General features: G+C 42.9%; 2 protein-coding genes across 4 annotated transcripts in view; one reads left to right on the forward strand and one right to left on the reverse strand.

Annotated features, from left to right (window-relative positions):
• PTPRG (protein tyrosine phosphatase receptor type G) overlaps positions 1-24,725 on the forward strand; it is a 730,401-nt gene that overhangs the window by 554,983 nt on the left and 150,693 nt on the right. For all 3 annotated transcript variants that reach the window (XM_004034399.5, XM_004034398.5, XM_055383012.2), the window contains exon 6: positions 13,688-13,754. In XM_004034399.5, the coding sequence (XP_004034447.3) occupies positions 13,688-13,754 (67 nt within the window). The remainder of the gene's footprint in view (positions 1-13,687; positions 13,755-24,725) is intronic.
• Positions 5,304-5,791, reverse strand: LOC101142351 (inhibitor of DNA binding 2). The gene is given in 1 exon segment (XM_063703879.1): positions 5,304-5,791. A coding segment is annotated over 1 exon segment (405 nt). The 5' UTR covers positions 5,709-5,791.

Here is a 24,725-nt window from a genome sequence, read left to right on the forward strand (position 1 = left end):
TCTCTAGATACCCTGGTTAAAGTCTTCTTTTAGCTTCATCCTCCTTAACGTCTTTTCCCTGCTTCCCCTCTTTAATAGCTATCTGCTTTTCTTCTAGGAAGCAAACATCTTGTTAGCACCAGCTCTGTATTGGCACTAAGATAGAGCTGGGAATATGAAACAAACTAAATAAAGTGCAAGCCCTGCCCTCAGGGAGCTTCTGGTCCAGTCAAGCGATCAGATTTCTAAACAGGTAATTACAATGAAGGGTAGGAAGTGCAGGAGAGAGGTTGTGTTACAGGTGGGTGTGAGCATTTCTGACCTGCTTAAACATCAGAGACTCTCCAGCCTGGATTTCCTCAGCTGACGCAACCAGTTGGGCTGTACCCTGAGCTTTAGGAATTGACAAACAGACTGGTGCCAGGAAGGAACTAACAAGAGTACTGAGTTAGCAAACATTTGGAATGGGCCAGGGAAGGCCTCCTGTGGGAGCCACATTGAGCTTAGCTCTGATGACTGAGAACTTGCCCTGCAAAGAGCTGAGGAATCAGCGGCCTAGTCAGTGGGAACAATGCGGGCAAAGGCCTACAGGCAGTGAAATGCTCAGAGTATTTGAGGAAGAGGAAGGAGGCCCTGGAGTCCTGTAGGGAACCATGGAAATCCTGGAAGAATCTGGAGGTTGGCTGGGCCCAGATCTGGGAGAGCTTTTACGCTGGCATGGGTTGTGATTAGATTTATTTATTTTTATTTTTTATTTTATTTATTTATTTTGAGACAGAGTCTTGCTTTGTCACCCAGGCTGCAGTGCAGTGGCACAGTCTTGGCTCATTGCAAACTCCACGTCCTGGGTTCAAGTAATTCTCCTGCCTCAGCCTCTCGAGTAGTTAGGACTACAGGCATGCGCCACCACGCCTGGCTAATTTTTTTTTTTTTTTGTATTTTAGTAGAGGCGGGGTTTCACCATGTTGGCCAGGATGGTCTCAATCTCCTGACCTCGTGATCTGCCCACCTTGGGCTCCCAAAGTGCTGGAATTACAGGCGTGAGCCACCGTGCCCCACCAGATTTATTTTTAAAAGCTCATTCTGACTCAGTGGTTCTCATCCCTGCCTGCACATCAGAATCATCAAGGGAGCTTTTCAACATCCAGATGCCCAGGCCACACCCTCAGGTCAATCAGAATAGTGTTTTGTCATTGTTGTAGTCTACTTTTGTTTTTAGTTTTTTGGGTTTTTTTTTTAAGCTGGTTAAAGATGATTCCAGTGGGCAGCCAGGGTAAAACAACTACTGGTCTATCAGGCAGAGAAAGAACTGGAGGGTACGGCAGAGAAAGCAGGCAAACCAGTTAGGTCAGGCTTCTGGAAGTGGTTTAGGTACAAGATGGTGTTGATCCAGGATATGGTTAGACCAGAGGAACTGCAGAGAAGTGGTGGTCATATTTAAGATGCATTTAGGAGGTAGAATCTTCCAGAATTTTTGGGCGTCAAGAAAGGAAGTGAGTGGGTCAGGAAAGGGGTGGAGTCAAAATAATTCCTAGGTTTGGGGATTTAGTCTGCTGGATTGAAAAATGTTAAAATTGTATTAAAATAAAAGATTGAAGGCCAGGTGCAGTGGCTCACGCCTGTAATCCCAGTGCTTTGGGAGGCCGAGGCGGGTAGATCACTTGAGGTCAGGAGTTCGAGACCAGCCTGGCCAACATGGTTAAACCCGATCCCTACTAAAAATACAAAAATTAGCCAAGCATGGTGACATGCACCTGTAATCCCAGCTACTGGGGAGCCTGAGGCAGGAGAATCGCTCGAACCCAGAGGTGGAGGTTATAGTGAGCCGAAATAGTGCCACTGCACTCCAGCCTGGGTGACAGCAAGACTCCATCTCAAAAAAAAAAAAAGATTGGAAGATGAAAGATTGGGGTGTGGGTAGAGGATTATGATTGACTGAATTTAGTTCAGGACTCAAAAATGATTGATCTGTCTGTAGCCAGAAGTGGGAGTATTTTTGGAACTTTGTGTGTTCCTGGTTGGGTACCAGCAGGGCATGCCTGCCTCTTTGGGAGAAAGAATGGCTTATAGCTATAGGTTTTTTTTCACAAGACAGCCAGCTCTGTTGCCCAGGCTGGAGTGCAGTGGCCCTGTCTCGGCTCACTGCAAGCTGTGACCCCCGGGTTCATGCCATTCTCCTGCCTCAGCCTCCCGAGTAGCTGGGACTACAGGTGCCCGCCACTACGCCCAGCTAATTTTTTTTTTTTTTTGTATTTTTAGTAAAGACAGGGTTTCACCATGTTAGCCAGGATGGTCTTGATCTCCTGACCTCGTGATCCACCCGTCTCGGCCTCCCAAAGTGCTGGGATTACAGGCGTGAGCCACCACGCCAAGCCTATAGCTACAGCTTTTAAGGATCTTGGATGTGTTAGGAACTGTGCTAAATACTCACGGATCTTGGATGTGTTAGGAACTGTGCTAAATACTCATTTAATCCTCTTAACAACCCTATGAGGTTTTTCAGGGGGGTGATCTCAACATTACATATGAGGAAATTGAGGCACAACTAGATTGTAATTCACTTTCCCATGACTATACAGCTGCTAAGTAGAAGAGCTGGGTTGTGAATCGGGCTCTAGCATCCTGGTTTCAGAAACCCTGTACTTAACCACTACACTAGTCTTAGGTACCCAGCTTGTAGTTTAAAATGAGCTCATCGTGTTCACCTACAGGGGATCCATCTGCACGTTTTCTATGGAGTTACTTATTCCCAGGTTACTGTCAATGGCAGTTTTCATAAGATAAGCCTCTTCCTGGGTAAATGTTACCTACACCACCCTCTCCCCTACTGGGACCATTTTTTTCCATCCGAACTGCTGGAAGAATTGAAAGATCCTGAGCACAGTTGCTTAAATAAGTAGACTACATGCTCTATGAAGAAATCATATTATTTTCTCAGAGGAGAGAGAGTTGGCCCAGTGAGGAAATGATTGCTGGGAACAAAGTTTCTGGTTTTCCATTTTGTTCTGCTGCAAATGGCACGTTCTATCAATCAAGGCCTGCCGGGAAAGATTTTGTCTTTCCTCATTGCAATTTAATTTTATCCTCTGTTGAACTCAGGTGCATGTTAAATACAAAGCTGAACTCTTCAGTTAGCACTAATCTATGTCCTCCTCGAGATGGGGCTGGATTTTGTTTAGACTGCCTCTTCCCAGAAAGGAATTTCCCTAATTTGTGGATTTTGAGATGTTTGTCCACTTAAATAAGCTATCTGTAACCCCCCACCCTGAAAAAACATAGCTTTACTGAGACCCTTAAATCAAATGCTCCGACAGCTTTAACAGTAGCTCCCTAAAAACAGTTTTCACTAGTTTGTCTGTGAATGAAGTACAATGTTTAGGTGAGTTAGCAGGTTTATTTCATAGAGGATGATGACAAGGAGCTTAAGTTTCTCTTGTAGTATCAGGCAGCAAACCCCTTCCATGAGCCCATGGTTTGGAATAGGGAATGGCCTGTGAGGTATTGCTTAGGAGAGTGAATTGATACTTAATCTTCAGAGACTACATTATGAGAGCAATCATTCAGTGCTCCAAGAAAGCACAGAGTAAAACTACCCCCTCTTAAAAGAAAAAAAAAGCTTTAGGATATGTAATTAGTTTACACTTAATTGCTGTGGATATGAAACAGCAGCACCCACGCCACTGCATAACGCTCTGTGCCTTGTTCAGTGGCACCTTTCACTTAGGTTCTGTGCTGCAATTAATTGGTTTTCTATCTTTGTTTAAACATAAAAGCTGCTGAAAATTCTATATCCCAGAATTGATTATCGATGTTTATTTGCTCCATTTGGGGTTCGCTCATTATTTTTGCCAATTTTTCTTGATTGGAACTTGGATTCTAAACAAACTGCTTCTTTTCAAACTCTAGAAATGGTGACATAGCAGCTGAGGTCCATGAGGGGCAAGAACTCATCCAGAAGGAGGGGAAATGCCTTTTGATAGCTGATGCAGCAGTGTAAGGAAAATGGTGATGTGTGGGTTCATTACAGAAGCCAGGGCCCCCAACCTGTCTGTGGGAGCTAGAACTAGATCATCAGTTCTATGAGGGCAGAGCACTGTGATTTGTTCAATGACATATTCTATTCCGCTACTCAGTTCTTGGCATACAGTTATCTACTGATATGGAGCAAATTACTACAAACTCAGCAGCTTAAAATAACACACATTTATCATCTCAGTTTCTGTGTGTCCTCAGATTCAAGGTTTCTCACAAAGCTACAATCAAGGTGTCAACTGGGACTATGATCTCATCTGAAAGTTCAACTGGGGAATGATTCACTTCTAATTTTACTTAGATTGCTGGCAGAACCCAGTTCCTCAAGGGCTATTTGACTGAGGAGCTTAGCTTCTGCTTAGCTGTTGTCCAAAGGCCGCTGTCACTTCCTTTTGGCATTATCATAGCTCACTGTAACCACTAACTCCCGGGCTCCAGCTATCCTCCCGTCTCAGCCTCTGGGGTAGCTAGGACTATAGATGTGCACCACCAAACACTGGCTAATTTTTTTTTTTTGACTTCAGACATGTTTTATTATAATCTTATACAGTCTACATAAATTTGAACTTGTATTTATTTGGGTTCAGTTATAACATAGCATAATAAAAATCAAAGCACTGGTCCTCTGAAATAAAGCAGGCAATCACCATTCAGTAAACACACTTGATTTATTTTGTATAAAAGGGTTACGATTACAACTAAAAGTTTAAACTTTTATAAAAAGTTTAGCATGAATAAGTACATCATTACACTTTTTAATGCAGAAATAGACATCTCTGCCACTATACAAGAAAACTAATTAAAGAGTTAACAAGGTTTCACTTCAATAGATATATTTATATATAAATATATACACAGCATTCAGTAGGCTTGTGTCAAAAAGGTAATTTCTGACCAAAAGACTTCATTTAAGTGACTGAATACTGGATCCTTCTGGTATTCACACTCCACCTTTGAAAAAAAGGCAAAGTCTGCTTAGATTGGGCAATTCCTTGTGATTTTAACGTTTTCGCTCCCCATGGTGGGAATAGTATATGAAAAAAACCTTCCAACTGCAGAAAGGGCATTTAAAAGTCTTTTTCATAAATAACGAATATCACAGTCCAAGTGAGAGAACACCCTGGGAAGATGATCATTCTTACTTTTCCTTCCCTTTTTTTTTTCTTTTTAAAAAGGTCCATTCAACTTGTCCTCCTTGTGAAATGGTTGAAAAATAAGTTCAGTGCTTAAAAGATTCTGTGAATTTGTTGTTGTCGTTGTTGTGCAAAGAAAAAAAAAGAAGTCATGATTATTCAGCCACACAATGCTTTCCTGTCATTTGACATTAACTCCGAAGGGAATTCAGAAGCCTGCAAGGACAGGATGCTGATGTCCGTGTTGAGGGTGGTCAGTGGCATCCTGGATGCCTGGTTCTGCCCGGGTCTGTGGTGATGCAGGCTGACAATAGTGGGATGCAAGTCCAGGGTGATCTGCAGGTCCAAGATGCAGTCGATGACGTGCTGCAGGATTTCCATCTTGCTCACATTCTTGTTCTGGGGGATGCTGGGCATCAGCTCCTTGAGTTTGGAGTAGCAGTCATTCATGTTTTACAGCAGGCTCATCAGGTCATCCACCGGGGTTTTGCTCTGGGAGATGCCCAGGCGGTGGTCCAATAGACTGTTTTTCCTAACGGACCTCACGGGACTGAAGGCTTTCATGCTGACCGCGAGGGAAGGTGAGACCGGGAGGGAGCTGGCTGTCCTGAAGCTCAGGCCGCCGCTGCTGCCTGCTGAGCTGGCTGCGCTTGGCACCGGACTTGGCTCAGAATCACACTGGCTAATTTTTAAAGTTCTTTTCTAGAGATGTTGTGTTGCCCAGGCTGGTCTCAAACTCCTGGCCTCAAATGATCCTCCTGCCTTAGCCTCCCAAAGTGCTGGGATTACAGGCATGAGCCACTGCGCATGGCCAGAATCTTTCATAACATTGCTTTTGCCTTATTCTACTGAATAAAACTAAGCCACTAGATCTAGCCCACCCTCAAGGGAAGGTGATTACATAAGGGTCTGAATACCTGGAGTCAGGGGTCTTTGAAGGATCATGTTAGAGTGAGCCCATCACAGTCTGCAGTAGAATTCAGTACATATTGGTTGAATCAATGAGCTTAAGGAGCCAGTGCTTATAATTCGGGCTGAGGGCCCCTAGCTTTGTCCCCCTGTCACCTTTTTATATAACTATAAAGGGGTATTTAAGGTCATTTACGTCATTTTAACATTCTACATATGATACCTACATGATATTTACATGGTCTTCCCCCGTTCCTAATACTGCAAAATGATAATCTTACCTACTCCTATGGAGGGATTCTTTTTCAAAAGAAGGATCAACCTGGCAACCTCTTTGATCCCATGTGCCTTGTCTCTTATATTTTTCATGCTGCATGCATGATGGGAATTTAAAGCCATCCCCACTCAGTGTTTTCTGGATTTCGAGCCTTTTGTAAATGGAGTGCCCCTAAGCAGCTTTTTGCTTCCAGGGAATGAAAAAACAAGGGTGAGAGTTCACATCTAATGTGTTTTGGTTGAAGTCACTTGCTACATGTGAAAACAGTCGGCTCTGCCTTCTCCACTAAGCCTTTGATATTGTTGGGGCTTTTCAGTGTATGGCGGGATTATTAACAAGGGAAAGTCAAAGTTGTCCAGCACTGCCACACAGAATCAGGAGAAACCTGCCGGCAAGTCACTGAACCTGAAATAAGCTCCTTTTGCCCCAGGCTTCCCCAGATCTCATACTTTTTTTTTTTTTTTTTAATTCAAAGGTCATGACAATATCTGTGTGAAACAGTTTGCATTGTAGCTTAAGACTCTAGGTCATGCTTTGCAAAGCTGGAATTTCTGTTTTGCCTCTCCAGTTCAGGAGCAGCCTGCACTTTGAGAAGATTGGCAGGGGTGGGACAGACAGGTTCTGGGACCCCGGCTTGAAATGCTGTAAAGCCTTTCCCAAAACCTTCTTGGCTCTGAAACACAATGTATTAAAAAGACAGAAGGACAAAAATCACCATGCGGGCCCCCACGGGAGTACCATTTGCCAGGCACCCCAGCCATCCCACTTCCTCCCTCTCTTCTGCTCTGGCTTTGAAATGGCGTGTTGAGAGAATCCAAAGTTTGATCCTCATGAAAATGAGAAATTGCCTGTATTGACAATTTGCAAGACTGCTCCTGGCAAAATCTGCCATTTTGTACAGATTTGCTACCAGCCTTGCTGTCGCCCTGCGGGAATTGGTTTTTCCAGTAATGCACTCCTCCAAGCCAAGTCTGACAATGAGATGGTAAATACTCTGGTGGGTTGGGGAGGCAGGGGCAGGGGGCCAGAGAATGGTCAGTTTAAGTAGATCAAAAGCACAAAATTCATTTCCTCAAGTGGCCTTCTCTGACCATGAATCTCAATTCTCTGGAGATGAATAACCTGTGAATTAACTAGTTTCCGTTAATATTATGAATTAACAGTAAGTAAGCCATGTCCGTGCTCAAGCTGCGTCTGAAGGGGGGAGGGTGAATCCTATTAGCATTTATAATTGTGTTTCCTTTTCATATTAATCACTTCCCAAGGCTGAGGAATTAGGAGTTTTCTCATCTGCCGATGGAAACCAGTCCCAGGAGTCTGTCCCTGTCAAATCCTGGAAAATAGATGATGATACAGGGCCATACCTTTTGCTTCAGTCAGGGGCACTTCTGTGAGAGGCCTCGGTGACATTTTGCATATCTGTCAGATTAGGCTTAATGTATGATCCTGGAATTTAGTAGTTGCATTTAAAGCAATTCTCTAGACCAGGAATCCACATTGGTTACTCATCTTTATCGGAATTTCATGAAAAGTCCTACAGGTTTACAGAGCTCCTTTTTCCCTTGCCATTCATCACTCTGAATTGTGTCTCTGTATTCCTCTCCGACTTATTTCATGGCAGTTTGGGATGCCACATGTGCCAACATCTCTGATTCTGCTTTTTGTAATATCCCATTGCAGCAGTGATAGGAGACACTAGAAAATGATGTTGGAATGTCAAAAGGGAAAAACTACATTTCTATATCAGAAACTAAGACCATTGGCTATACAAGAAGGAAGGTAATATTTGTGAAGACTAAAAAGAAAAGTCAGGAAAAGAAAATTGTTTTCAATATAGCTCAGTGGTTAGTGGTTTCATGCTAAAATTGTCTTCTTGAACATGGCCACATTTCCTAAATTATTGCCAAGTGTTTAACTTGTTAATAAAGGAAGCCAGGCAGTGATCTCTTTCTGGGTAAGGGCTAACCAAAGTGCAAGGATGCAAAATAACCACATTATAAATGCTTTGTGACAGCAACGTGAACCAAAATCTAGTTAGTGGTCACTAGGATGTTGAAGTCAGAATGAAAGAAGCTACAGCATCCTTGCCATGTGGCTCTTTAGGTAAGAGCCACGGAAGGAGGGGAGATTCAGATGTGAAATCAAACACCCTGAGAAGTGCTTGCCCTTGTCCTAATACAGCAAATTAGCTTCTGAATACACAGTTACCTGCTAACTGCTGGGGTGGGTGAGTCCTCTTCTCTGCAATTCTGGAAGGCCATGTGGAGTCTCTGGTCCTGCCCTTTGTCACTTTCCTCTGCAGCCATGGTTAACGGTATAGCCATTCACCCTCAGCATGCATAAATCCTTTTTTCCCACAAGAGGATATTGGCTGGATGTGATGTTTATGGAACTAAAGGAGCAGCTGGCGGTGTCGGATTCAAGGCAAGTAGGTTGTCTTGACCATCCTATTTAGCAGATGGCCAGGACTTGATAGAGCAAAAATTATTAGGATCCAAGTCAAGGGCCAAATGGCATGGGGGACAGTAGAAGTAAATGGCAGCACATATCTGAATGCAGGCACATGTCATCTGATGGGGTCTCTATGCTTCCTTTTCATTTTACTTCAAGCAAGAGTAAACACAGGCCCTCCTGTAGAGCCTCCAGGTAAACATATCTCTAGAGATTATTGATAGCCTGGCTACTAATTTGATAATTGTGTGGATCCTTATGGTGGGCTATTAATTGAAAAGAAAATGTTACGAAGTTTAGATTTCATGAGCATTTGTATGAATTTGGCCTTCAGTCCAAACCTAGGTTTCATGGTTTTTCTGTATTGTCAGTATCTCTATATACTTTGGTTGTATCTAAAGACAACTGAAAAGCTTTAATTCAGAGCCCTCTTTCGAGTTTGTGTGCCATCCTTTTGAAGATGACTAATGCCACAAAAGCTGCTCTGAAGTGGAAGTGCCAGGAGCGAAGTTTTGCAATGAGAGTACGAACTCTGCAGGGAAAGGGGGTGTCTGTTTCTTCTAGTCCATTTTAAGCTCATTTGTGCAGTTGCTGCCTTCTCCGTATTACTGCATAACTCCTTTGATCTTAAAGTGGAAGGAAGCAAATTTCAAGAGCCAGAATCACTTCTCATGTGGCTTTAAAAGGAACAGCATATTACAAAATTGAGTGGATGTCAAATAAAACATAAATTTGGATCTTTTGAAATTTGAACTCAGGCAGATATTACTTTCAGAGCCAAGCACGTTGACAAGCTCAGGGATAAATTGCATTTGTTTGTCATTCATTTAAATTCAAGTGTTAGGTCAACTTGTTGCCCAGTGTTATTGTCCTTTATTGGATGTGGCATTTGTACTCAGCATTATACTCTAAACTTTAAATGTTTAATCCTCATGACAACATGATAAGACTGTATCCGCATTTCACAGACAAGGACACTAAAGCTGAAAGCATCCATACCTGACTCAGAATTCCATATTTTCCCCATCCCTGGCCTGCATCCTAGGTGGAGAATAAAATGTAAACACAGGTTGCTAATACAGCCCTCTTCACTGTTGTCATATTTAAAAGCTGCCAAAATTGCTTAGCTTACGCCCATGAATTTTTTTTTAAGTGGCAAATTGATTGAAACAGTGAGTGAAAGGGATTATTTCAGTTAGGGTTATGCCTGACTGGAACAAATCCACTTATTAGCATGCTCTTTGGATTCCCCACCCTGACTTTTGGAACCAAGACATAGACCAGAGAATGAGCTCAGTATTATTAGTAAGTTACTTTGACCAGCCAATAATCTCCATTTTCTCTCCTTTTCTCCTCATTCATCTTCTCAACCCCAGCCATATTAACCACCAGTGAAGACGATGGGAGCTGAATGGATGTTGTAGAAGGCTTTGCATTTGTGCAGTTGTTTAGAATCTGGTGTCAGGTTCCTGAGCTCAGATGAGGTGAAGTCTGAGTATCAGACATGGAGAAGCTGTAATCAGAAATGACCAAAAATTGAACCTGGGCTAGGTTGACTGGTTGTTTTCCTTTTGCATAGCCTACAAATATTATTGGTGTGTGTCAGTCATGGAAGATTAGAAACACTTTTCTTTGAGCCTTCACATTATCAGATAATACTAAATGCATTAAAAAGTTCCTGTCGTAGTCTTTTTTGTGCTGCTGTCACAGAATGCCACACTGGGTAATTTATAATGAACAGAAATGTATTTGGTTAACGGTTCTGGAGGCTGAGAAGTCCAAGAGAATGGCCCTGACATCTGGCAAGGCTTTCTTGCTGCATCGTAACCATGGCAACGCGTATCACATGAGCAAGAGAGAGAATGTGAGAGAGCAAGAGGGGGTTGCAAGGGGGCCAAACTCACTTTTATAACAAATTCCCTCTAGCAATAATGATGATAATCTATTCATGAGGGCAGAACCCTCATGACCTCGTCACTTCTTAAAGGTCCCACTTCTCAACACTGTTGCATTGGGAATTAAGTTTCCAACACGTGAAATGTTGGGGATGCATTCAAACCATAGTGGTCCCCCTGACTATAAAATATTCCCTCTCATTCAGGATCCAAGATCAGAGTATCTGAGAAACATTGCCATGGTAGAGAAGGTATAACACCTTTTTGGAGGAGCACATGAGTTGATCAGGTGGCCAGCAAATGTTGTGTCTTGTGATGTGAAATATTACTGGGAAACTTTTAAGGCAAACCATAAGCCAGATATATTGTTTCAAAAAACTACTGGTATCGTAGCCTGTTTCTCATTTTTTACCTTTGCATACAACTCATAGAAACTAATGGCTAAATTTTGCTGTGTACCAAATGATTCCAGTTAGTTAAAACAAATCGTTTTATGGGTCAGTAGGTTGGCTGGTCAGTTCTGGGTATGGCTAGTTCAGCCCATCTCTGTGGACTGCAGATGGTTCCATTGAGGCTGGATGGTCTCAAATGGACTCACTCACCTGTCTGGTGATGGCAGGCCAGTGAGTCTAGAAGAACGTTAGCTAGGACTACCTATGTCTACTCCTTGTAGTCGCTCATCCTTTAATAGGCTAACTTGGAATTCTTCATTTGATCTTAGGATTCCAAAGCATCTGAGTGTTTTATGAGCTTGTGTCTGCATCATGTTCACTAATTCTCCATTCACTAAAGCAAGACATATGGACAAGCCCAATTTCAAAGAATGGAATAATTGGTGTACACTTTTCATAGAGGAGGGCAAAGTCAAGTTGTAAAGGCACATGTAACAGGGATAGAGGGAATTTGTGGCCATTTTGTCATTTCTCACAGATATTAGAGTAACTGACTACAGATAGTTAAGCTGGCATCCCCACCAGAATGAATCAAAGGGACCATCTTTTTGTCTATGGCTTCAATTTGGTATGGAATCATTCTCTGGGATCCTTATTTTATTCTATTCTGGCCTCTTGAAACTTGGCCACTTTTACTGGTTAGGTTCTCTTCTCTTGCATTCCTGAGCTGTAATTCCATTTTTGACCAGGTTTTAAAATTTTGATTACTTGCTAAGTTACAAATACGATGTTTATTCTAATGCAATTTTGATTTGGTGTATTCTGTGCAGTTACCTTTCAAGAATGTTTCATGCTTCAGTCCCTGGCTTGAGCTTCTTCTCAGGCAATTTGTAAGCACACTTATGCCAACTCCCAGAATTCCACCTTTATGGTCTGATACACTGGGTTCCTATTCACTGATTTTTTTTATCTATAATGTTTACAATGTAGTAGCAAATTCCACATATTTTGTTAGTCTATAAACGTAATCCTGTGTTTAGTAGAACCTGTATTCTGAATTTATGCTCTAGACATTAAGATATAATCACTATTAACTCATAGAGCATCTAATGAGGGCTTCTGACCCTCAACCTCTGCACCACTGACATCTTAGCCAGATAAGATATTGTAGAGAGCTATTCTGAGCATTATAGGATGTTTAGCAGCAGCTCTGGCCTCTACCTTGATGTCAGTAGCCCCTCCCCTTCTCATCCCCCTCCCACTGCTATGTGACAACGAAAAACGTCTCCAGACATGGTCACATGTCCCTCTTGTAGGGCAATATCTCCCCCATTTGAGAACCACTGCTCTCTTCTGGAGATGCTGAGGCTTAGGAGAGATGGAAGTGTGTGGAGTGTGTGTTATTGTCAGAGAGGACACACTAGGAACAGCAACCCAACAGGGAAAATTTGTAAGAGTAAAAAGGAATGTGGAAAATTTTCAGTCACCTTAAAATTAGTTCTAGGGGTGGCTCTTGATTCCTCTGAATTGACCTGAAAACATAAAATTGGATTGTGCTACACAGTGAAAGGTTCATCAATATCTCAACTTCATTATGTGAGAAGTGGATTAGATATAAATACTATCAATGGGGGATGGGGGAAGCAGGAGCTATGCTGGCCATAGATAATAGATTTTTGAAAAACTCTTTATTTTGGAAAAACTTAAATATACATGAAAGTAAAGAAAATTGTATAATGACCCATCCTATACCCACCACCCAAGGTCATAAATGATGGATTCAAGCTAATCCTGTGGCATGTGTACCCCACTCACTCCCCCTGCTGTTCACTCTTGGATTATTTTGAAACAAATTCAAGACGTCATCTCATGTCATTTGTAAATATCTCTATATGTCTAAAAGAAAATACTTGAAAGCCAAAATTGTAATATGCTGCTAGAATTTTAATCTTCTAGAATGGGCAAGAATGAGGAGTTCTGCTGAGTAGTATCAGAAAGTTAAGGGAAGGAAGAGGTGGGAAGAAGACTGAAGAGGCTTGACTTTTGGGGGGGATTAAAAACCCCAGGAGGAAATGAAGGTGGGAGACACTGTCTCTTCAAGCTTCTCTCCCCTCCTCTTTTGCTTTCCATAACTTTTAGAATATGTGATTTTTCACAGGGGACTGGGATCCTTACGAAGGAGAATAGGCTGGCAGAAAACAGATTCATTTTCTTAAAAGAAGGGAAAGACACAGTCACCAGAAGATGTTGAAATTTTCCGTCAATGATGGATTGCTCTCTCATGACTTTCAATGACTTTTTAGCCGATTGGGCCTACTTTTAATAAAACAAGGCAAGAAGAAAATCTTGCGGTTGCTTTTTAAGATTTTGCTAGGACTATAGTATTTCTCTCCTGTTATAATGTATTCTGAGAAGTTTCTTTCTTTTGATTTAGACTTCCTCACTTGATTTTATGATGTCATAAATCTCCTGCATTTGGTGAGAGCCATGGTGTATGTGAGACCTAAGCAGCTTGCTAGATAACATTCTATTCTCCCCCTTCTCTTTAGAAGATTGAACTGAGACTGTTGTGCCTGATGCCAGAATAGATTTAACCAATCATGTTTCCTTTACATGTAGGTCAGTCCGAGGGACAATTCTGCGCTGGATCCTATTATCCACGGGTTGAAGGGTGTCGTACATCATGGTAAGTATGCCCCATACACTTCCTTTTGCTGGGATGTGAAGGGCTCAGATCTCTACCTAAAAGAATCAGGTTATCTTGCAGAGGACAGAGGGTGACACCCATTCCTCATCCCCTGATGTTGAAGGGCATTAGAGCCATTATATGATGGGTAAAGAGCATGCCCATTTATTACCTGCAAATGGGTCTGTGTTAACAGTAAGCAGTTTGTTTCTTTTCAGGTACTAGTTTGAATGCATATGTTATAAATCAGAACACCTTAAGATGTACTATTCTTACGTGTTGAACTTGGCGTTTGTTTCATATCTCTCCTAAAAATATTCTTTCAATTGTCTTTTCACCTATAAATGTTTGGTTTGCGTCGCAGATCTAGGGAAGCATTTTAAGTAGCCAGACAAGTTATTAAACTTTGCAGCATGTGAACAAGCGTCATGCAGCTACTAGAATGGAAAAGGCCAGGCTGCTGTTCTGTGCTGCAGATCTCTTATCCTCAGGCATGAAACCGGGAGAGAAAGTAAGATAAATGGGTTCTGTCTTTTCCAACTGGTTTTTATTGGAAGAATTTCCCTGCAACTTTATTATCTGCACTGCGTCATTACCTATGACATCAAGATCCTCTAATTTCAAAAGTACCCTTGTCACAGTGAGGTGTGTAGTCTAGATGTAATGTAATGATTTGCAAAGTTTTAATAATCTAATTAGAATTCCAGAGACGTTGACAGAAATAGCATTAGTAACCATAATAAATCTCCCCTTCATCTCCACAGCTGTGATAAAACATCTTCACACCTTTTTGAGAGGATTGTCTTTAGACATTAGCCAACTCCATAGAGCTTAACAAACATCTTCACCCTCTCTTTCCGTGAAACTAAAACCAGTTGTCAGGGGTCAATTGGAGCAAGTAGGATTTTGGATTAATTGTTCCGTTCTCAAAATTGGTCAGTCATGCAGCAGGTAACAATAGTAAACCTACTTAGTGTAGAAAAATAGGGTTACTGAAAACACCACATAGAGGCTTTCATTTTAAGATATTTCTGGGCCAGGCACGGTGGCTCATGCCTGTAATCCCAGCACTTCGGGAGGCCGAAGTGGGTGGATCACCTGAAGTCGAGAGTTTGAGACCAGCCTGGCCAACATGGTGAAACCCTGTCTCTACTAAATACAAAAATTAGCTGAGCATAGTGGTAGGCGCCTATAATCCCAGCTACTCGAGAGGCTGAGGCAGGAGAATCACTTGAATCCGGGAGGCAGAGGTTGCAGTGAGCCAAAATTGCACCATTGCACTCCAGCCTGGACAACAGAGAGAGACTCTGTCTCAAAAAAAAAAAAAAAAAAAAAAGATATATATTTCCATTGTTTCTTCCCAGTTCTCAGTTTCTGGAAGGGTACTAGCCCCATTCTTCAGGGCTCTTACCTCCCAAAGACTCCACCTCATGTCATAAACTTGGGGATTAGGATTTCAACATAGGAATTTGGTTAGGGGACACAAACCTTCAGGCGACAGCAGAGGCTGCTACATATGGAAAAACGATATCTGGCTCTGGGAGGGTTGCCAAGATGCCCGGGGTGTGGTTTCAACCCTACGCTCTAAGTGGGAAGTCAGACGAGACCTGCAAAATACACTGACCTACAAAGGAAGTTCACTTATTCATTCAGCAGAAATATATTTCATGCCCACGCTGTGCAAAGCCAGGTTTGGAACACTGATTAAGACACACACAGGCCAGCTCTCATGGACCTAGAAGGGAAGTGAAGTGCTGCCTTCCTCTCCCGCCAGTCTGCCTGGTATGCAGCCCCTCCCAGCTTGTGCATTTGCTGTTTCCTCTGTCGGGAGGGTTCTTCCTTCGCTTGTGCCAAGGGTGTCTCCTTCTTATGCCTTCAGGTCTCAGCTCTTATCTTGCCTCCTTAGAAAGTTGTTTCTTAAGTATCCTATCAAATTATTCATCCCACCCTACGCCCATCACTCTCTGTTACACCATCCCAGGTTTCTTTCTTCAAAGCACTTAAATGTATCTGAAATAACTGTGTTTGTGTTTTTGGTCATATATCAGCTTCTTGGGTATCAGTTTCCTGAGGGCAGAAAACCATGTTGATGTGGCACGCTGTGTCCAGCAAATAGTAGGTACTCAGTATGTTAGCCAGATGACTGAATCAAGTAAGCATACAAATAAATAAGTGAAAATTTTCAAAATATGAAATGGGATGAAGGGAAGGAGGAACTAAAGCCCATGTGGGTATTGCCTTGATTGGGAAGAAAAAGGAGTAGGAGTATGTCATTCTTCCAAAAGGGAATGGAAGACATTAGAAATAGTTTTTTAAAAAAAACTTTTGTTGGAGGCCAGGGGCAGTGGCTCATGCCTGTAATCCCAGAACTTTGGGAGGCTGAGGTGGGTGAATCACTTGAGCCCAGGAGTTTGAGACCAGCCTGGGCAACATGGCAAAACCTTGTCTCTACAAAAAAATACAAAAATTAACTAGGCATGTTGGTACATGCCTGTAGTCCCAGCTACTTGGGAGGCTGAGGTGGGAGGATCACCTGAGCCCAGGAGATTGAGGCTGTAGCGAGCCATGATCATGCCAGCCTCCAGCCTGGGTGACAGAGTGAGATTCTGTCTCAAAAGAAAAAAGAAAAATAAAAAAGCTTTTGTTGGAACTAGAAGCATTTCAGTTGAAAGTCCTGTGAGGGATTTGAATGATCTGTTAATTTGAAGGAACATAAATAATCATGTCCTTCACAGTCTCTGGCTTGGGAACAATGATAGAGATGTGTAAAGAGAAAAATCAATATGGATTTCTGTTGCAGTTCAGAAATGACTTTTATTTCTTCAGCTCTGGGAATCATATATTAGAATGTTAATTTCTCATTAATTTTTTTTTAAACAAGAAGCATCTTAAATGTTTCTTCAGCTGAAATGTGAAGGAATAACCTGCTCATATCAGCCAACTGTATTTGGCAGTTGGTCATTAGGGTCCTCTGTTAAGCAGACGCCAAGGTGGAATTTGAAGTGCAAGAAAGATTTTTGGCAGGGAGGGTCTGCCTGGGAAGGATCAAATGGAGAAGGACCAGGGGTTGGTGGGGAGAGCGTTTGGGCCACGCATAGTGCAGGTCTGACACCTCTGCAAGGAGAGAGGTGAGCTAGGAGGATTGGCCGAAGGCAGCTGTAAGGAAGTCTTTGCCAAGCTGTCAGAGAGCCCCAGAGCAAAGACTGCCCCTGAAAGGAGTCCTGTGTTGGCAGGAATGGCCCAGCTCTTGTTCCCCACCATGTGTTGTCATTGGCTGGAGCATCCCAGCAAGAATAGCCTGATTGTAGACGCTGGGCAGATCCTGGAGGTGCAGCTGCTGCAGGCTGTCAGCTCAACAAGCTCCTCACAGCAGCGTGTCTCTGGAAGGGGGATCTCAGGGGTGCACGCTTAAGAGTGGCACAGAGCTTCACGTCCTCTTCCAGAGGCACCTTCCTAATCACACTCCTGTAGTGCTCAGAGATTCTTACAAACAGTCCTGGCTCATTCTGTCCATAGTTACTGAGTGCCTAATCTCAGTACACCATGAAGCTAGGCACTGAGACATGGACCTGCCCTCACCATGTATGCATATGCTTGGTAGAGATGTACAATTAAGTATGTAATGACATTAAAGTGTGGGAAGCAGCACACTTAACTCAAACTTTGGTGATTGGAGGTGGCTCAAGCCAAGTGAACATTAAGACCCAAAGAGTGCATAGAGATTATCCAGACAGAGAAGGGATGCAAGCAGGACCAGTATAGACGAAGGTGTCTGTTGGTAAGAGAGGATGTGGAGAATGGTGAGAATGTGGAGAATGGATGACCAGCTCAGTGGTTGGACTGAGAAGAAGCTCCAAAGCATTTCCCAGTGCTTTGAGGCTTGGAGAATGGTGACTGATACGGTTTGGCTGTGTCCCACCTAAATCTCATCTTGAATTCCCACGTGTTGTGGGAGGGACCCAGTGGGAGGTAATTGAATCATGGGGGCAGGTCTTTCCTCTGCTGTTCTTATGATAGTGAATAAGTCTCACAAGATCTGATAGTTTTAAAAAGGGGAGTTTCCCTGCACAAGCTGTCTTCTCTTGTCTGCCGCCATGTGAGACATGCCTTTCACCTTCCACCATGATTATGAGGCCTCCCCAGTCACGTGGAACTGTGAGTCCATTGAATCTATTTCTTTTGTAAATTGCCCAGTCTTGGGTATGTCTTTATCTGCAGCATGAAAACAGACTAATACAGTAACATTGCTTCTCTATTGCTTTTCTAGGGAGAGACACCCTAGAAACCTCTTGACCACGTAAAGTGCTGTGTCTTACATGTTCATTTGTCTAGGCAAATTGTGACTTTTACTAACTCAAAAGCCATGAGGAAATATAAATAGAATGGAGTGAGGTGATTTGCCATTGATTCTGGTCCCATCTATCTACTCATGCAGTGATAGATGGAAGCACTAAAAGGTATCTAATCAAGTATTTTATTTGGCCTATTATCAACATCCACTGGAGAAGAAAGACTTAGGGGAAAATTGTAAATCCTATTCACTGTATTGGTTCAGTCATTACCAGCACTTTTTGTATATAAGAACCAGCAGTTGCAAGTGGCCATTTCTGATGAAAATACTGGTTGCTAAAACTTAGTCTAGTTCTGATGTGTTTAAAATCCATTTTTTTAAAAAAAAAAATCCTGTTTGTGAATCGGTGTAAAAATATAGTCTTTCCTTCTAAGTGAGAGGCAAGAGGTCAGGTGAATATGGCAGATGAGGCAAAACTCTGCAGCCCAGTTTGTTCAACTTTTGAAGCCTTAGGTTGTGCAGCATGTGGTCAGGCGTGGTCATGGAGAAGAATTGGGCCCTTTCTGTCGACCAGTGCTGGCTGCAGGTGTTGCAGGTTTCAGTGGATGTCATCGATTTCCTGAGCATACTTCTCAGTTGTCATGAGTTCGCCAGGATTCAGAAAGCTGTAGTGGATCAGACTGGCAGCAGAGACCACCGTGATCTTTTTTTGGTGCAAGTTTGGCTTTGGGAAGTGCTTTGGAGCTTCTTCTCAGTCCAGCCACTGAGCTGGTCATCACTCGTTGTCATATAAAATCCACTCTTTGTCGCATGTCACAGTCTGATTGAGAAATGATTCATTGTTGTTGCATAGAATAAGAGAAGACCACACCTCAAAACAGCAATTTTAAAAAAAATTTTGCTCAACTCATGAGGCACCCACTTATCGAGCTTTTTTACTGTTCCAATTTGCTTCAAATGTCGAACTACTGTAGAATGGTTATCGCTGAGTTCTTTGGCAACTTCTCATATAGTTGTAAGAGGATCAGCTTCAATGATTGCTCTCAATTGGTCATTGTCAACTTATGCTTCTCATCTTCAAGGCTCTCTTCTGTTTTGCAGAACTTCTTAGACCACTGCTGCACTGTATGTTCATTAGCAGTTCCTGGGCCAAATGCGTTGTTGATGTTGTGAGTTATATCTGCCGTTTTACAACCCATTTTGGACTCAAATAAGAAAATTGCTCGAATTTGCTTTTTGTCTAACATCATTTCCGTAGTCTAAAATAAATATAAAATAAACAGCAAGTACTAAGTCATTAGCAAAAACACAAAGTGAGAAATGTGCATTAAAATGATGTGTAACATAACCATATTTATTGAAGAATGCATTCCCACATCATTGTTGCAAATTTGAACAGTGCAAAAACTGCAGTTCCTTTTGCACCAACCTATTTGCATCAACAATTTTACCTAACTGGTCCATGTTAAGAAATGTGTGTGGGCCGGGTGCAGTGGCTCATGCCTATAATGTCAGCACTTTGGGAGGCCAAGGCAGGTGGATCACCTTAGGTCAGGAGTTTGAGACCAGCCTGGCCAACATGGTGAAACTCCATCTCTACTAAAAATACAACAATTAGCCAGACATGGTGGCATGCATCTGTAATCCCAGCTACTTGGGAGGCTGAGGCAGGAGAATCACTTGAATCCGGGAGGCAGAATTTACAGTTAGCTGAGGCTGCGCCATTGTACTCCAGCCTCAGTGACAAGGGCAAAGCTCCAAAAAAAGAAAAGAAAAGAAAAGAAAAGAAATATATGTGCATTATACGTCGCTTCTCGTCCTTTCGGCTAAGATCGAGTATGTGTGCGTTATGTCCTGTGTCAGTTAAAAGGTGTGTTTTTTCTTTTTATGTTGTTGGAATACATAATTTGTCTTCCTTTTTATAGTGCTCACTCCAGGAAAATTCAGCAGGCTGTTTGTGTACATACACATATACTGTGAAAAGGCTTCAAAACACCATCCTCTTGTGTCAGTCGTCTAAAACGGACCACTTTTGTATTCCTGATAGGAAACTTGCCTGTGGTGATTGCTTGGTATTTTATCATTGTCTGCTTGTCCTCTTTTCCCACCCCTTCCTCACTGTCACTTTCCTCTCCTGGAGAATGTACCATCTTAGTGAGGTGTAATAGGTTTCTTTTTCTTTCAGAGGAAATGTGAGGGGGATAGTCAGAAATTGCCACAGACAGCTGGGTACAGTGGCTCACACTTGTAATCCCAGCACTTTGGGAGGCTGAGGTGGGTGGATCACCTGAGGTCAGGAGTTCGAGACCAGCCTGGTCAACATGTTGAAACCCCATCTCTACTACAAAAATTAGCCAGGCTTGGTGGCGGGCACCTGTAATCTTAGCTACTCGGGAGGCTGAGGCAGGAGAATCGCTTTAACCTGAGAGGCGAAGTTTCCAGGGAACTGAAATCGCCCCACTGCACTCCAGCCTGGGAGACAGAGGGAGACTCTGTCCCCCCTTCCCCCAGAAAAAAGCCAAAAAGAGAGAAATTGCCACAGACATAATGAAATCTTCTGCTGGTCAGAGCTAGACGGCTGCTCTCTCTCGGTCTTCCCTTCCCTGGCTCTTCCAAGAAAGCTATTAGTGAAAGGACAAATAAGTTATCACCTGAGAACTCGCTTCTATTAGTGTCACAAAATGAGGCTCTTGCAAGCTTTTCTTGTCGAAACATGGCACTGGCAGTTGTGGCTATGACAAGATCAAAACTTTTCTTGCAGACCAGCTTTCTCATGTGACTAGTTTGTTCACTTGGCTCACATTTGGGGTCTCCCTCCACCTTTTTGCCCCTGCCCTGGGACACCCATCATCTCCTCACCAAATCTATGGACAAAGCCCTAGAATAGCTAGAGTCACTCCAGGCCTCTAGCAAAAAAGGAAGAAATAACAGTGAATTTGCAAATATGCATTGACTGCCCTGCCAAACATTTCCAGAGAGTGGAGAAAGCTATCTGAGAAACTCCACATCATTCATCTTTCCGTATTCCACCTGCTGGGACTGAAGTTTCTACAATAAAGAGTAACGGAGTGTCATCTCCAGGTCAGTCCTCTGAATTCCTTCTAGAACAGTGGGTAGACTTCATCGTATACAATTGCTGTTGCATCACCAGCCACACATTCACTGTTTAAAAAGAAACCAGCCCCAGGATATGGTGCTGCCTGCACTGTTCCCCTGCCGGGGATGCACTTGGTTCAGTCCCTTAAGAAGACCATGTGCCTATTTCTGCTGACGTTACACATGCACCCCGCCCTCTGAGCCAGAAATACCACACTTAAGTATATCCCCAAGAAAAATACTGACAAAAGACTTGTGCATATGAGTCTTATTCATAATAGCCACAAACTGAAAACAGCCTAAATGTCCATCAGTGGGAACACAGATATAGAAGTTATAGACTATTCATACAATGGAATATTATGCCACACTTACAAATAATGAACTATATAGATGTACACAAAAGCAAAACAGTGGGTAGTGCATGATTCCATTTATGTAAAGTGTGAGAACAGGTCCATCCACAAAATTAATCCATAGTGAAGAAAGTCAGAACAGTGGGGAGGAGGGGCCGGGTGCAGTGGTTCATGCCTGTAATCCCAGCACTTTGGGAGGCCGAGGCGGGCAGATCACCTGAGGTCAGGATTTCAAGACCAGCCTGACCAACATGGTGAAACCCCTTCTCTACTAAAAATACAAAAATTAGCCAGGCATGGTGTTATGCGCCTGTAGTCCCAGCTACTCAGGAGACTGAGGCAGGAGAATCACTTGAACCCGGGAGGTGGAGGTTGCAGTGAGCCGAGATTAAGCCACTGCACTCCAGCTTGGGTGACAGAGTGAGATGAGACTCGGTCTCAAAAAAAAAAAAAAAAAAAAAAAAGAGTGGGGTGGAGGAATATATTGAGTGAAAAGGAACCTGAGGAAATTTTCTTGGGTAATAAAAATATTTCTCTATCTTGATCTAGAGGATGATTGCCCAGGTATAATATAAAAATTTCCATGCTGTCCCCTTAGATTTCTGCATTTGAGTGTTTGAAAATTAAATAATAGCTCATATATATTACACATTAATTTCCCAAATATATTGCTTCCACAAAGCTTAAAAAAATTAGCAGCACATACCAAATAGTCAAATATTAAAAATCTTGACAGTGTCAAGTGTTGGCAAGGATATGAATGCAGGAACTCTCATGTTGTTGGTAAGAGGAGATAACTGATATGATCACTCTTTGGAAAATAGTTTGGCAGTATCTAGTAAAATGAATCTAAGAGATTCCATTTCTATGTATGTCCCCTAGAGAAACTCATATATGTGTACCAAGAGATGTATAGGCCAGGCGCAGTGGCTCATGGCTGTGAGCAACTTTGGAGCCGAGGCAGGTAGATCACTTGAGCCTGGGAGTTTGAGACCAGCCTCAGCAACATGGTGTTTTATCTCTACAAAAAAGTAAACAAAATTAGCCTGGCATGGTGGCACCCACCTGTAGTCCCAGCTATTTTGGGGAGCTGAGGTGGGAGGATCGCTTGAGCCCAGGAGGCAGAGGTTCAGTGAGCCAAGATTGTTCCACTGCACTCCAGTCTGGGTGACAGAGCGAGACCTGGTCTTAACAAAAAAGAAGACATGTGGCTGGCCGCAGTGGCTCACGCCTGTAACCCCAACATTGTGGGAGGACGAGGCTGGTGGATCCCTTCAGGTCAGGAGTTCGAGACCAGCCTGGCTAACGTGGCAAAACCCCGTCTCTACTAAAAAAAAAAAAAAATACAAAAATTAGCTGGGTCTGGTGGTGCGTGCCTATAATCCCAGCTACTTGGGAGGCTGAGGCATGAGAATCACTTGAACCCAGGAGGTTGAGGCTGCAGTGAGTCAAGACTGCACCACTGCACTCCCGCCTGGGTGACAGAGCAAGACTGTCTCAAAAAAAAGGAAGACATGTGGGCAAGAATGTTTGTGGTGGTGATTTTCCTAATTACTCAAACCTAGAAATGCCTCAGGTGCCCATCATTAGCAGGCTGGATAAAGACGTAGTGGTGCAGTCATAGAATAGAACATTTTCACCATGATGGGAAAGAATGGCCCACTCAACAATATGAGTGCATCCGAGATTGGTAAAGTTAAGCAAGGCAGGCTGAATGAGAACTGGCCTCAAATTCAAACCTAATCTAAAAGGAATCACTTTTGAAGTCTTTTTACGTCTTAGCAAGCTTCTGAAGAAAACATTGTGCATTCCCAGAGATAAACTTCAAAACATGAGAAAACCCAACCTTCATTGCTTAGGAGTTTATATGTAGGTGGTAAAATTTAAAAGGAAACCCAAGTGATTATTTCAAAATGAGGATGGTGGTGACTTCTTGGGGGTGGATGAGAGAGTGACAAGGGGCTGGCCGGGTAGGGGAAGGCAAGGTCTTCTCGTGTTCTGAGTGTTGGTCACACACCCACACACCAGAGCTCACTTCAGGATCATTTTTCAACAGTACCTTGATGTTTTGCATGCCTTTCTGCATGGGTGTTATATTTCACAATCAAAGAAGACAATGATTAACATTAGAAAGGAAGAGATTCAGACATTGCTTTCCTCTGGACACATCAAGTTCCAGGTGGCCTCACAACAACCGAAGGGGAGTGACAGCACTTTTTAAAAACTTTTTTACCATAACTACCCCTGACAGGCTGTGTGTTCTCTCCACAAATTGATTGCAGTCCAATGAAAGAACTCTGCCTGCCTTGGAATTGTATCATTAAGAGGTAACTCTGAAAGCAAATATCTCCTTGTAGAGATTAGAAACAGGAAATCAGAAACAAAGGGGATGGGTTGTTAAGTGACAGGTTTAAACACAAAGGGCGCCTCACTGCTGCTGTGCTGGGGCATGCTTGCTCTGTCTGATTAGCCCAGCAGGGATCACTACATATTCCAGAAACCCTCTGAGATACAACCACCATGTCCCCATCATATAGAAAGGCAAGCAAAGCAGTCAGAGGCGGGGCGACTTGCCCCAGGGTCACATCATGAGAAGTGACCCAGCCCAGAGTCTAGCCAAGGTCTTCCTGATTTCAGACTGGCTCTTCTGACTCCAGGTCCTCTCCCACTCAGATCCCTGCCAGGCTCCCCACCTACCTTTTTCCATCTTGATTGAAGCTCATCATATGGGTTTTGTTGAAGGGGCAAGTGGAGACATACTGAACAGGACCATAATCTGTCACTGTCACCCTGACACCATTGTGACTATCCCTGTGGTCCAAAAGCTCGAAATAAGCCATCTGAGGCCAAATGGCTGAAGTTTCTGAAAATATCTTTTGTGGACTTTGGAAGAAGAGGACAAATTCTAGAACAAGCGACTTTTGGGAAAAATGAATCCTGAGGCAGAAATGTCATTATAATCCAGCAGCAAGAAAATGGAGCAGAGCTGAGTTGCTGTGAGGGGTTCTTGCCTGTTTTTGTGTGTGTGAACTGCCAAGCTCCCTGAATCAGAGTCCACCCATCCTTCCATCAACTGACTGCCTAAGGTGCTGAGGGTAAAATGAACAAGATTTCCTTTGTCCTTGGAAAAATTTTAGTCTCATGAAGAATCTTTTTTTTTTTTTTTTTGCCCTTGACTTTCTTAGTGTAAAGACTAATGTTACTTGCATGCAAAGTAATCTCACGTTG

Source organism: Gorilla gorilla, chromosome 2 (genome assembly GCF_029281585.2).
Source record: "Gorilla gorilla gorilla isolate KB3781 chromosome 2, NHGRI_mGorGor1-v2.1_pri, whole genome shotgun sequence".
NCBI lineage: Eukaryota > Metazoa > Chordata > Mammalia > Primates > Hominidae > Gorilla > Gorilla gorilla.